The sequence below is a fragment of the Ranitomeya imitator genome, chromosome 6 (genome assembly GCF_032444005.1).
Source record: "Ranitomeya imitator isolate aRanImi1 chromosome 6, aRanImi1.pri, whole genome shotgun sequence".
NCBI lineage: Eukaryota > Metazoa > Chordata > Amphibia > Anura > Dendrobatidae > Ranitomeya > Ranitomeya imitator.
The window spans coordinates 161,216,511-161,230,586 of NC_091287.1; the positions used below are offsets into that span (position 1 = coordinate 161,216,511).

The 14,076-nt window shown below is 42.8% G+C and overlaps 2 protein-coding genes across 3 annotated transcripts in view; both read right to left on the reverse strand.

Moving 5' to 3' along the window:
- VPS41 (VPS41 subunit of HOPS complex) overlaps positions 1 to 14,076 on the reverse strand; it is a 354,940-nt gene that overhangs the window by 318,715 nt on the left and 22,149 nt on the right. The window lies entirely within an intron of this gene.
- On the reverse strand, positions 2,549 to 4,691 carry LOC138642223 (uncharacterized). The gene is made up of 2 exons (XM_069730262.1): positions 4,443 to 4,691; positions 2,549 to 3,560 (listed from the first exon to the last, which is right to left on the reverse strand). The coding sequence occupies exons 1-2, from the start codon at positions 4,571 to 4,573 to the stop codon at positions 2,573 to 2,575; spliced, it is 1,119 nt and encodes a 372-aa protein (XP_069586363.1). The 5' UTR covers positions 4,574 to 4,691; the 3' UTR covers positions 2,549 to 2,572.

Below are 14,076 nucleotides of genomic sequence, written 5' to 3' on the forward strand. Positions count from 1 at the left end.
CCACAATTACTGTCTAGACACTAGATAAAGACCACCAATGGCTACAAGAGGGAGAAGGAGTCATCGGTGCTTTTGGCTACACCCTATCGTTGAAGTGCGGGAGACCCGTGGAGCCTACCATTGCTTGTTTGGCGAGCTAAATGGCAATCTGGAAAAATATTACGAGTATACCAGGATGTCTCAAGACAGCTTCCTCTATCTGCTGCGTCTGGTGGAAGGAGCCATTACCAGGCAGGACACACAGCTCCGGAGATCAATTTCTGCTGAGGAACGGCTGTTGGTGACTCTACGGTACGTATGTAGCTCTGAACGACTGATATGTTCTTCCCTTTTTTTTTTCTTTAAAAATTGTTTGGGGTTGGTTGGGTATGGTAAATGTACAATGTACTTTAATTTAATTTCTTTATTTTTCATCTTGGCAGTTTCCTGGCAACCGGAGAGACCTTAAGATCCTTGCATTTCCAATTTAGGATTGGAGTCTCCACACTTTCAGGAATTATTGCCGACACATGCCGCGCTTTGTGGGACAATCTCCGGGATGAATTTTTACCCCTCCCTACAACAAACATATGGGAGGCCAACGCCAAGAGATTTGAACAAGTGTGTTCTTTCCCTAACTGTATTGGAGCAGTGGATGGGAAGCACATTAGGATTATAAAGCCAGCAAGAAGTGGATCTCTTTTTTACAACTACAAAAAATATTTTTCCACCGTGCTAATGGCAATTGCAAGTGCGGACTGCAGGTTTCTGGCTGTGGACATTGGAGCATTTGGCCGTGCAAATGACTCGCGTACATTTAAGGACTCTGATATGGGCCAAAGGTTGTATGGGAACAATTTTAATTTCCCCAAGCCACAGCCTCTTCCCAACACCGAAGGCCCGGCAATGCCATTTGTTGTTGTTGGGGATGAGGCATTTCAAATGTGTGCCAACCTATTGAAACCGTACTCTAGTCGGGGCTTGGACCACACCAAAAGTATTTTTAATTACAGACTGTCCAGGGCCAGAAGAACTGTGGAGTGCGCCTTTGGCATCCTGGTCTCCAAATGGCGTATTTTAGGATCCGCCATTAATCTTAAAATTGAGACAGTGGATGAGGTGGTGAAGGCTTGTGTGGTTCTCCACAATTATATTATGGCCAAAGAGAGACTGAACGTGGAACTCGATGAACCCATACCAAACCCATTGCCCGATTACCAGGATCACCCTTTGAGAACAACTGTTGAAATAGCGCATATGAGGGATCGATTTGCATCCTATTTTGTATCTGATGTTGGCCGTGTGTCATGGCAAGATACAATGGTGTAGCGCTTATGTTTTGTACTCTCATACTTTGTTCAGCTTTTAAATCTAAAAATAATACCTTTACAGTGAAAAAAAATAATATGTATAATGCTAAAGATTGATACACTATTATGTCAAAAAAAGGTCACCAGTAAAGGTGCCCAATGTAATGTTGTAATGTTATGTTACATTTGGCAGCTACCTATATGTAAATATTTTTTTCTTTTTGACTAAACTTACTCTATTGTGCCCTTTTAAAAATTGCTATCCTTTTTTAAAAAATTTGTGTTTAATAAACAATTATACAATTCACAAAACTCCATTTGCCTACCAACAGCTGTCGTCGAAAATGTTCAGAGGTGATCACCATCTCCCATATTTACTCTGCTAAAACACCATACTTTTTTGACATGGCCGTGTGTTCGATAGTTGAGCGAATTTCATCGGCTCCCTCCTTGGCAAACTGTCAAGCTTCCAGACTAGTTGGCTAGGGAACACGGCTTCATTGAGCGCACTGGCTGATCAACAATTTTCACCCACCGCAGCAGCATGTGTGGCGGGAGTGTGACAGGCACTACTCATGCATGGCGAAGCCAACAAATCGGCTACAGTTGTTCATGTGTTGTGCCAGTCACACATCCTTGAAACATGCGACAGCGGTGACGGACATAAAGCAGATCAACCGCACACATGGAGCCGGGTCCATATGCAAGTAGTTGAAAAGTGTGTCTCTGATAACCCACTGTCATTGCTGGATCGGCGTATTAGACGCCAATCCAGCAATGTGCTTGTACCCAGGGTAAAGACCGGGTTTACAAAGCGCAGTGCCGCGATAGTAAACCCGATATTTACCCTGGTTACCAGGGTGATTTCGGCATCGTTGAACACAGTTTCAACAATGCCGAAGTCTTTACCCTGATCGTTGGTCGCTGTAGAGAGCTGTCAGTGTAGCTCCCCAGCAACCACAAAACGACTTACCAACGTTCACGGCCAGGTTGTATCGCTGGTCTTGATCGTTGTTATTGTTTTAATTACCTTTCCTGTATGTGGACAATGTCATATTTGTGTTTGTAAACACCTCATAGAACAATGAGAGACCACCAAAAAACTATACTTAAAAAGGGACAAAATAGTGTCTGACATTGCATATATGAGGTATATAAAACACTAAATGTGTGTAGACGTCGCACGGTGTGAGTTGCCGATACTACACTTGCCAATAAAAACCAAAATTGATAATAAAAAAACAATTTTATTTGGGGGAAACAGAAAAAAGGGGGGAATAAAACTAGGGGCTATCAACTGTAGCAACTAATGGGGATTGGTAACTCCCTGCTTCCGAATGGCGAGAGGAGGAAGCAGATGCTATAGAGGAGCCATAGTCCAGTAGACTCGAGGGCAAGTCCAAGGCATCATTATCATACTGGGGGGAAGATACTGCAACCACTGTAGGGGAGGGAGGAGGCAAAACTAGCCTGCTGGATCGTGACTGGTTCTGGCTGCTCCTGCTGCAGCTAGACCCTGGCCGCGTTGAAGGTGTCTGTGTTGGAGCAGCCAGAGCCGCAGAAGCTGTTCTCCTTCTCTTCTTCCTCCTTCTCGCTTCTCCCGCGGCGGCTTCCCCAGCAGGACGGGTACGGGAGGTTGAGGGCCTAGCAGGAGCAGGACTTGGCGGATCAGTGTGGTACTGTCTGTGGTGGCGTCCCTCAGCACGCGGACCTCGGTGGAGTGGATGGAGTGGCTGTGCAGCAGGAGTCGGAGTCATGGTAGCCAGCGACGGCACTACGGGCAGTGCAGTCGCTGACTGCATAATCCGAGCCTGCTGAAGAGCACTCATGTAGGCATTGTTGCAGGCCTGCATCACCGAAATCTGGAGTTCCGGCGTAAGGTGTTCCACCATGCCCTTTGCAATGGCACTAAAAAAATGTTTTGCCGGCCTCGAGAGCTCGGATTCCATTGAATCAAGGCGCCGGTCGATAGTGGCCAGACCATTCTCCATTCTATCTCCCAGCACCTTGAAACAATTCTGGAATACCGTGCCCAAATGAAAATACTCGGGCATTAGCGGCCTGTCCGAGGCCCGCTGTCGCTGGCGTGAATAGCCGAAGGAAGGAGCGACAGAGGCCTCGGTCAGGGGAACACCGGATGGACCGGCTGCCGGTTCTCCAGAAGGTTGTTCAAGCCTGCTCTCGCTGTGGGATGGCTGTGACGGGTCAGATGGTGATTCATGAAGGCCCGCTCCAGAGGGCCTATCAGGTTCGAGGGTGCTGCTGTGAGTTCTGTAAAAAGAAGAGGAAATCATTAGTGTGGAAAAAATACCATCACATACGCCAACTCCTGTAATAGAATAGGGTTAACATTGCATTACACAACAATAGATTGCAATCCTCTGTCTCTATTTGTCTGTCCTTCAATCATTCGCTGATTGTTATCACCAGCTGCTGACGAGACCAAACTGCGAATGGCCTAGTGCAGAAGAAAAAGAGCGCTCCTTCTGGCTGCCAATGCCTTTTCGCCCGCATAGTCAACACTGTCATCGCCGAACACACGGCTGGCGTTTAAATTTTTTTCTAAATAAAAAATTGGTGTCATAAACTCTATAGTATTGACGCTGCCTATGCTGCATCAATATTAAACAATTTAAAGTTACTTTGATCTTTAAACAAAAAGAAATGCTATGCTTGCACGGTAGTTGCATTTCAGACAGACAACTACCATTCTTTACGCTGATCGCAGGACCTGCCATGACACCACGCCAATGTGATTGAGACGTAATCACAATTCATGCTATCAGACCTACACTGGCTTGGAACGGAACATGTCATGGACTACAAGGACTCACGCGGTTAACTAATAAAAAAAAATGGATGTGCAATTTACCATGGCACTAGGGAAAAAGTACTGTGGATGACTAATATACTACGTGTACTACGTGGATGGGCTATACACTATGTGGCTGGTCAATATACTATGAGGATACGTGGCTAGGACATGTACTATGTGCCTGCGCAATAAACTTTGTGGCCTCGCAATATACTAGGTGGGTGCGCAAGGTTACACGTTATTGGCAATGTACGATGTGGATGTGTAATGCTATGTGCCTGTGCAATATGGTATGTGGGCATGCATATTGTGCAGTACCAGATACGTTAAATACTTACTGTCGGCGGGCAAGGATCGGTCTCATGAATTGCAACGCCCTGCTATATTTGTAGCGAATGGACCTTCCCGCTGCAGCACCACTTCGAACCTTCTCCTCTTGACGAAGGACCTTATTGAAACGGTCCTTCATGGATCGCCATCTGGTCTTCAACTTTTTGACTGTGAATGCAAAACCAAAAATAAAAGGTTAGATATTTTACATCTCAATATGATCACACAACCGTGTGCGATGCAAAGTTGAAGGCGTTGATTGCATCACACACGGTTGTGTTCCTGGCCAGATGGGTCTGATCGGAGTTTAACAAATACTTACCAAAGTTTGATTTTTCCGTAGTGGAAGCGCTGTCAAAGCCATGCCACAGCGTTTTTGCCACCTCTACCCACATCCGCCTCAAAACGACCTGGTCCGCATGACGGGGGTCACGGGTGTCCCACAACGGCCCACGCTCCTGTATGCTGGAGATTAGGAGGTCCACGTCTATCGACTCGCTGGTCCGTTGTGAAACGTAGAATAATAGAAAAACATAAAGGATATGAAGGCTTGTACAAATTTACATCAAACACCACCACCACCCAACACCACCCCCCACTCCCCGAGAAGAAAAGGAATTAAGAATAATGAAAAAAAAAAATTTGTTTTCAAGAACACTTACTTGCCGTCTTGCCGCCACAGCTTGTCCCCGATGTCGCTGGTCCTGCTGTGTCCCTTCCTCCTCACTTGCAGAAGACTATAAAAATAGATTAAAAAAAATTAGTGCCAAGTCTGCAAATGACAGTGAATAATATGCATCTGTACATAATTACTCACTGAACTCCCCTGCGCCGAGTGGCTTGATGGTGAGTCCGTCGCCATTCTTGAAATTAAAAATTCTGCAAGGAAAAATTTAAACAAATATTACATTATTTCAAAACACAGCCACATACAAGAAAAATAGAAAAGAAAATAAAAAAAATAAAAAAAACCATCATTAACATAACGGACTGTTCACTCATAGGACAATGCAAACTCAACTATCGCTGATCATACCACAAAACCAAACATTGTAATAAAATTCAATAGCAGATACGACACAATCCAGAGTATAGGAAAAGGTGTCATCCAGAATAGACATAAATAAATAAAAATTTAACTACAAGAGCCCCCTATGTACAAACCTCCCCCTCCCCAAAACAAATTAACCTTTATTGTGTACAACAAAAATAAAAAAAATAATACAAAGGGCCAAAAAATACCAATCTAGTCTAAAACGCCATACTTTACAATAAAATATAGCAAGACATGAGCCAAGAAAACGCCAGACGGTTACCCCCAGAAATAGAAACAAGAATAAACACATACACCAGAAATATACAATAAAATTGAAAAAACAAAAAGGAACAACCGCATGATAACAGAACAACCCAAAATACAAACCAATGCAAAAAAAAACAAGGCCGGAGACAAGAAACGCCATCATATCAAACGCCAGAGATACATAAAAATAACAAATTTTCAATAAAAGCCCACATTCGCATGACCGTACAAAAGCACAGACCAAACATTGCACATATTTCATTCAAAAATCAAGAAATAAAAACACAGAAAAAGGCAATGAAAAATTATGATACTTACAGGTTTAGAAAGCAGATCCTCACTGGTGTCTCAGGTGTCTGATGTGTCCTGATGGCAATTGAAAGACCATGCCAGCCCCTTTTCTTTATATATGTAGTGTCTTGTAGGGTCTTATCAGTGTCTACACACAGTCTAGACACTATTTTTTGATTAAAAGAACGCATGCGTCGTACAACGCACAACAACGTAAGTACATGCGTCTACTGCGTCGCCAATGCAATTCAATGGGTTTTTGGACGCATCGACGACGCAAACACGACGCTAGTGCGACGCATGCGTTTTTTAAAAGTTTATGACGCCAGAAAAATGCAACATGTTGCGTTTGCCGCGACATGACCTGTGCGCTGAAACGACGCATGCGTCGCGAAACGCACCAAAACGCATGAAAAAGAACGCACATGCGTCCCCAATGTTAAAGATAGGGACGCATGACGCGTGCGTTGTTTTGCGGCGACGACGCAGCGTCCAAAGACGCGAATGTGAACGTAGCCTAACTTGACATTACTATAGCTATTATTCCATTTTTTCTAATTAAAAGTATTTGGAAAAGTTATTTTTCTCATTTTGGGCTCCTTTTCTGTCACAAAGTTCTCCATGAGGTGATTGTCCCTCTTTAAGTTTGGATCTAAAAAGCCAAAGCCTACACTTTTCAGCAGTCTGATAAAAACCTCCTCATACCAAGGAGAAATGGAAACATTTTGGGCATATGTCTATAAAACTGAATATTATGGGTATGTTACTAGTGATGGCCACAAAAACATATTCTAACGCCTGGACTCCATCGAGAGACTATCCACCACTTTTAGTCTGAACTTATTGCAGAGTAACCAAACTAATATGACTGTTTTGTTTTTTTTAAAGCTGTACGTATATTGGGCAGCATTTTCTTCTCTAAACAAACTTTCATCACCTTGTAGCCACCTTTCAGACACACGAGGGAATCCATCAGGAGAGAGAGAAATTTATATATATTTCCGTAACTAGAAAATCCTTCCAGGCATGCTCAGAAAGAAAAAACGGGATACATCGCTGGATTCCAGTGTGTGACGGTCAGCGATTTTCCGACGTGCATAAAAAACATTACTCTGAACGACGGACCGCTATTTTCCGACGGATCCAGTGCACGACGGATGAAACGGATGGCCATCGGTCACAATCCGTCACTAATACAAGTCTACGGGAAAATACAGGATCCAGCAGAAAAATTTGCAGGATCCTGTTTTTTCGAAAATCGACGGATTTCGACGGGAGGAAAAAGACGGAAGTTCGAAAGAGGCCTTAGGCTACTTTCACACTTGCGTTTCTTTGAATCCGTCACAATCCGTCATTTTTTGTGAATGCATTTTCCCATAGATTTGTATTAGGCCACTTTCACACTAGCGTCGTGCAATGCGACGTTGCAGCGCACCGACGCATACTGTGGAAGCGCCGCACAACGGGGGCAGCGGATGCTGTTTTTCAACACATCCACTGCCCCATTGTGAGGTGCAGGGGCGGAGTTCCGGCCGCACATGCGCGGTCGGAAAAGATGGTAACGACGCACCAAAAAACGTTACATGCAACGTTTTTTTGTGGTGACGGTCCGCCACAACATGACGCAACCGTCGCACGACGGTTGCGACGTGTGGCAAAGGGTTGTACCAAACAGGCATTAACATAACTTACACAGTCAATTTGGAGCGGACATCTGTCATATTTTCAAGAACATATGGGTCCAGTATATCCATAAATTGTCAACATTACAGATCAAGCTGTTAAAAATTAATACACAGAGCAATTGATGTAAAAGAAATACTAATGTAACACATTTCAAACAAAACTAGTGTCATTTCTTTTATATCAATCAACGGCTCTGTGTATCAATTTTTAATGGATTGATCAATAATAAAATTTGGATTTTGAGAGTGTGCTGGACTGCTAACCCATGTGTCATGAGGAGCCGTGCATTCCAAACATTATTAGAAAGCAAACTCTGATGCAAGCACTTAAGTGAAGTTGTCCTAATTTTAGTTTGGTCGATGCAAATGTCGCTCTGGAAAAAATAATTTTTCAGCAAAACAAACGCCATGTCTTACGACACACAATAGGGGAGGAATGCCAACAAGCAGGCCTGAAATATATGGGTCACTAGAGACTTCTTTTCAAAGTAACCACATAAAAAATACCGTAAGTTTCTTCTGCAGTTATCTCAATTTCCAAAACCTATTAATGTATGGTAAATTTTCAGATGCTCGTTAAAAGGATAAGGAAAGGTGGATAGCTTGCTTTCAGTGTACTGCAAACTCAGATTAGAAGGCTATTCAGGATCTTTAAATAGAGGAATATGTCAGATAAAGTGCATTAGCGCAAAAATGCATTTGATGGGTACTTGTCCTATTAGATAATGTGGTCCATTACATTTAAAAGCTATGATGTTGCTGAATAAAAGTGCATGATGCACTAACAAAAAAGCCGGGCGAGTCAAGAGCACACCAAAATGTGCAATATTGCAACGTTAACAATTCCTCGGGGAAAGCAGATATTCCCCCTGAAGAAAGGATACCTTAATCTTCACTGCATTAAGCTTTTGCCGTTTCCATTTGACGGAAAAAAAAATGTTTATTTCAATGTGTATCGCAAGCAGTGTATTCATGGAGCACAGATCAAACACAGTAACGCAAACTATGAAGAGCCCGGGACATTTGAGACCGGTAGACAGCGTAATGCTAGGCTTCCGACAATAGCGAGAGGTCAGTGGAGCCATGTAGGCCATCAGCCCCATGCAAGGAATGAAATCGCACACAAATGTATTCATGCTCAATGCTTCACATTCCCCGATTGCAGGAAAACAGAAGCTGAATGGTTAGGTCAATGGCTGTCACATGCTACGTACAAAATGGAACACTTTAAAAAGATGGATGTGAATGACACTAAATTGTTCTTCAGATTTTACCATGTTTCATTAAAAGAAGGCACCTGACCCGAAATCTACTGAAAAGTAAGCACCATAATCACTGACAATAATACTATAAAAAGAGGTCCTGACTACCATACACTGACAACAATGGACTGTAATAAAATAGACATAGGCTTCAGATCTCCAAAAAGCTCGTCAGCCTCATTTCCAAACTAATTCAAATGCTTATTTCAGCGGAAGAGACTGGCCATGTGTGGAGATCAGACTGAACTAAAGGAATCCATCTTGTCTTCTTCCTGAGAAATCTCGCTTACAACAAGATACATTTCTGCTGACTTGACATTTCCTTTTATGGAAGTAATCATGTGTGCATTCCTTCTTTCAATAGCAGCCTTTCATTCACCTTCCAGATGATGTAACTTTCTACTGATAAAGACTGGTATAGATTGTTTATGTAAGAGATAGTGAAATATGAGCGCTTGTGCGCATGTCTGTAAAAGAATAATTCTTTTCTATATAAAGGGAGGGCAAAGCCCAGAGAGAGAGATGTGCTCCTGGGCTTCCCCTGTATATGATCACACAATACCTTGTTTGCGTGTCATTTACTCAGGATCCCTACCTCTAGTAAGCCAGGGACTGAGAAGGACTTAACATTTCTTTGGCGCACCGAACAGGGACCCGAGATGAGAGTATTTGCTCGAGATTCACCTGCAGATACGGACAATGGAGATCTGGGATAATGGACGGCAAATGAACTGAAAAACCTGGCCAGGTAAGAGACATTATTAGTTCTCTTTTATCTGCCTTGTATTATCCGAAAGATCTCTATGAGCCGTGTCACGCTGGGTTAGTCTAGTAGTGAGTAGATACCTATAAAACTCGGGTTACTATATTGTATAGATTTATGAGTCCTGTCCCTGGCAGTATGTGAACAGTGTGAAGGTTGTGGTATGTTGTGAAAGAAGAGCAAAAGTGCGTAGAAAAATAAGCCGAAATAGTTGGGGTATAAGCCTTATACACGGAAGTCAGCCTAACTGGGTCATGTGGTTGCGTCCTTTCGGGGAGACCTCCGCCCATGCTTGACTCTCATTTAAGTGCTTAACCTCCTTCATTTCTGGATAAGGTTTGATAGAATGAGCCCAGGACGCGGGTCCATGAGCCTGGGACAAGTATGCTAACTGACACAGAAAGTTTTGTGATCTGTATGGTGTTGCTGGGTCTGTTTGCGTGCATAATAGCACTTAAGTACATTCTGCACATTAGAAAGAATGGAGCAGATCAGCCCTTCAATATTTTAGCTCCCTAGGAGAGAAGGCAACGAGACATCACCTAGGATAAGTGATTGTCCAAACGTCACCTGGGGTAGAAATAGCTAATATTGAAAGAAAAAAAAAAAAAAGAAAAATGGGAAATAAACAGACAAAAACCGTCTTAGGACAAGTGGAAGCAGCAGATATCATACAGGAAAGATGTGGGAAGACAGTCAGAAGTCAGATTAGAAGGGTAAGAGAAAAATTGGGAATTTCAGAAGCACTTATGTTCAGTACAGAATGGGAAAAACTGAGTAAAGAACGAGGTGGAATTATCAAAGACAATGGGTGGGAAGAAATCATACACTGTATGATAGAGGTCTCAAAAACAGCTAAAGAGGAGAATTGGAAGTATGATCCAGACACTTCCAAATGGATTATGGGGAAGGGAAAAAGTTGTGACATAATCCCACCACCTTACCTAGATCCAAAAGCCCAATCATTTGTACCATCTGGAGGAGCAGAAGGAGGAAAACAATTTCCAGCCTTGTATCCCAATCTTGGTGGGGTAGGAGGATGGGTATGTTCACACTGTGGACAACAAAATCCAGATTGGAGAAATGATTGCCTAGTCTGTGGTACACCTAGACATGGCGCTGTACTTGCCCCTGTTAGGGTAGTACCAAGACCCTTTAGGGAACCTGGTGCTGACGGGGTAATGGGAACTAGATATCACCAGACCCGACAGTATTTTCCTTGGTCCCCTGCTGAAGGTATGTCCCTCCTGCATAATGCGCCTGATCCCACTCAATATCCCATCCGATTTGCACAATACATACAACAAATCATGCAGACTCATGCTGGGGTCTGGGCGGACGGGGAAGAATTATGTAGAATGAAAATGTCCCCCGGACTTTTTCAGGAATTATTGACACACCTACAGCCCAATAGACCAGTGGCAGAAGGGGGTGCCTTACAGACAGAAGCATCAGGTACCCAGTTCACAGAGGCATTAATAATTTTCATTAGAGAAAAACAGAGGGAAAGGGGATCTACGGGTGTGATTATGCAGAAATTTGGGCAAAGTATTGAAGAATATAGTCAAGAATTAGAAAATAGCTTTAGGGATGAAGGATTGGATTTGACTGATGCTTCAGTAAGGAGACTTTTTACAAAACAATTAATAGAGGGGCTAGATCCGAAAATCAGAGAAAAATTTAAATCCTCTACTCCAGATTGGAGAACAATTGAACAACCAAATATTGTGAAACAACGATGTTTAGGAATAGTCATGGATATGAGAGAGAATCGTAAGCCTGTTAGAATAGCACAAGCTAATACAGGAGGAAGAGTGAGACACAACTTTCCTTGCCACTACTGTAAAAAGCCAGGTCATTTCCAAAGAGAGTGCAGGAAGAAGTTGGCAGATATAAAGTCAGGCAAATTTGTTCCCAGAAATAACCCTCCCCAAACGGACAACCAGCAGAAATCTACCATCATAGATGGTCCCATACCAGATTCAGATTGACTCGATGTGTTACAAACTTCCCTACCAGCTAGAAGACCTATGATACAGGTGAATGTGGGGGGGAGAGAGATTCCATTTTTGATAGATACAGGTGCAACTTCCTCAATTTTGAATCAAGATTTTCTTCCGAATCCGGAAGATATTTCAGAACAAACAACTTTTGCTGAGGGTTATGATGGGGTAATTCGAACACTGCCATATACTGTGCCCCTAGAGGTCTCATTAGGACCTAAATGTTTTGCATCCAGATTTTTGTATGCCAGAGGTGCCCCAACATGTTTGTTAGGAACTGATGTCCTAAAGAAATTAGAAGCTAACATCAATTTTAGGGAAGATGGCACAGTTATACTGACTATCCCTGATGATGCAGAAACATTAGAACAATATGTTAGAATTCAGGCTTTTGAGGATTATGCTGAAGAAAAAGAGTACACCACAGATCTAGACCTCTCAATGGTCCCAGAAACACTGTGGGCACAGGGTGACACCGATGTGGGACTATTGCATATCTCTCCTGTAAAACTATCTGTGCAACCAGGAACTGTTCTCCCACAGCTCAGACAATACCCTGTGAGTGCCCAGCAGGAACTAGCGATTACAAAACAGATAGAGGGATATAAAGAGAAAGGAGTTTTGGTAGAGATACAATCACCTGCTAACACTCCTCTGTATCCAGTCAAAAAGAGAACTCTTGATAAGAGTTCTATGCCCAAATATCGTATGGTACATGATCTAAGAGAAATAAACAAAGTTCTAGATCCAATCACCCCAGTTGTACCCAATCCTCATACGTTACTATCACAGACACCAGCCAGTTCTCAAGTATTTACTGTAATAGATCTTTCAAATGCATTTTTCTCGGTTCCTTTACACCAAGATAGTTGGCATTTGTTTGCATTTACATTTAAGGGCAAACAGTTGGCGTGGACACGCCTTCCACAGGGAATGATACACTCCCCTACTCTTTATTCAAATGCCCTACAAACAGTCCTCCAGAGGTTTGAACCCGAACCACAGGTAGTAATTTTGCAGTATGTGGATGACCTACTACTTTGCTGCCCAGATCTAGAAACTGCAGAAAGGTCCACTGTGAGTTTACTATGTTTTTTAGAAAAAGAAGGGTGTAAAGTGAATAGACAAAAGCTACAAGTTTGTCAGACCAAAGTGGTCTTTCTAGGTCATTGCATTTCTCAAGGTAAAAAGCATCTTACACCACAAAGAACTGAAGCAATAAGACAGATGAATGAGCCTAGAAATCATAAACAGCTACGAGCATTTTTAGGAATAGTGTCTCATTGTAGACAATGGATTATACATGCCAGTCAACTAATGCAACCACTGTATGACTGTGTAAAAAGTGAACCTTATTTGTTGACAAAAGAAGGTCAGATTTCGTTCCAACAATTAAAAGATGCCCTTGTTTCAGCTCCAGCGTTAGGGCTACCAGACTACACCAAACCGTTTCAGCTTATGGCTGCAGAAGTTGATTCCCATGCTACAGGAGTTCTTACCCAGAAGCATGCAGGGAAACAAAGACCAATTGCATATCTTTCAGCAAGGTTAGATCCCGTAGCTAGAGCAGCGCCAACCTGTGTACGTGTAGTTGTTGCTGTCTCACTATTGTTGGACAAAGCATCAGAAATTGTCCTAGAGTATCCACTCACAGTTCAAACTACACATGATGTTTATGGGATATTAAACCAGGTCCAACCAAAACACATCTCCATGGCCAAACATTTGCGGCTACAGTGTTCTTTGTTGCTCCCCTCTACTATCACATTTGCTAGGCTTCAGACTCTCAATATAGCTACACTGCTACCTCTCGAGTCTGAAGGGGGGAATAAGGACACTGATCCACACGCAAATTTTTTCCCTACAGACACACATGATTGTACAGAGCTCATTTTACAAGAAACGGTAGGCTTACCCAATGTATCCGAAACACCACTTCAAAATCCAGATTTAGAGCTGTTTATAGATGGTAGTAGGTTTGCAGATGACACAGGTAACTTCCATACAGGGTATGCAGTTGTGTCAGAATCTGAAACTCTCAAAGCAGAACCACTTCCACCGAAACAGTCTGCACAAGAAGCAGAACTAACAGCATTGATTGAAGCTCTTAAAATAGCTGAGAACCAGACAGCTAATATATACACTGATTCTAGGTATGCACATGGTATTGTGTTTGATTTTGGAGTAATCTGGAGAGCTAGAGGTTACATGACAGCGTCAGGACAACCTGTAAAACATGCTTCTCTGATCAAACAGATCTTAGAGGCTGCACAAGAAACAAAAGAAGTAGCAGTAATCAAGGTAGCTGCACATGTGAGACTCGACACTAGGGAAT

Coding starts and splice junctions, on each gene's coding strand:
- LOC138642223 (XM_069730262.1), bottom strand. CDS start 4,573: ATGAAGGACCGTTTCAATAAGGTCCTTCGTCAAGAGGAGAAGGTTCGA. Junction 3,561..4,442: donor CCGATCCTTGCCCGCCGACA/GTAAGTATTTAA, acceptor TTCTTTTTACAG/AACTCACAGCAGCACCCTCG.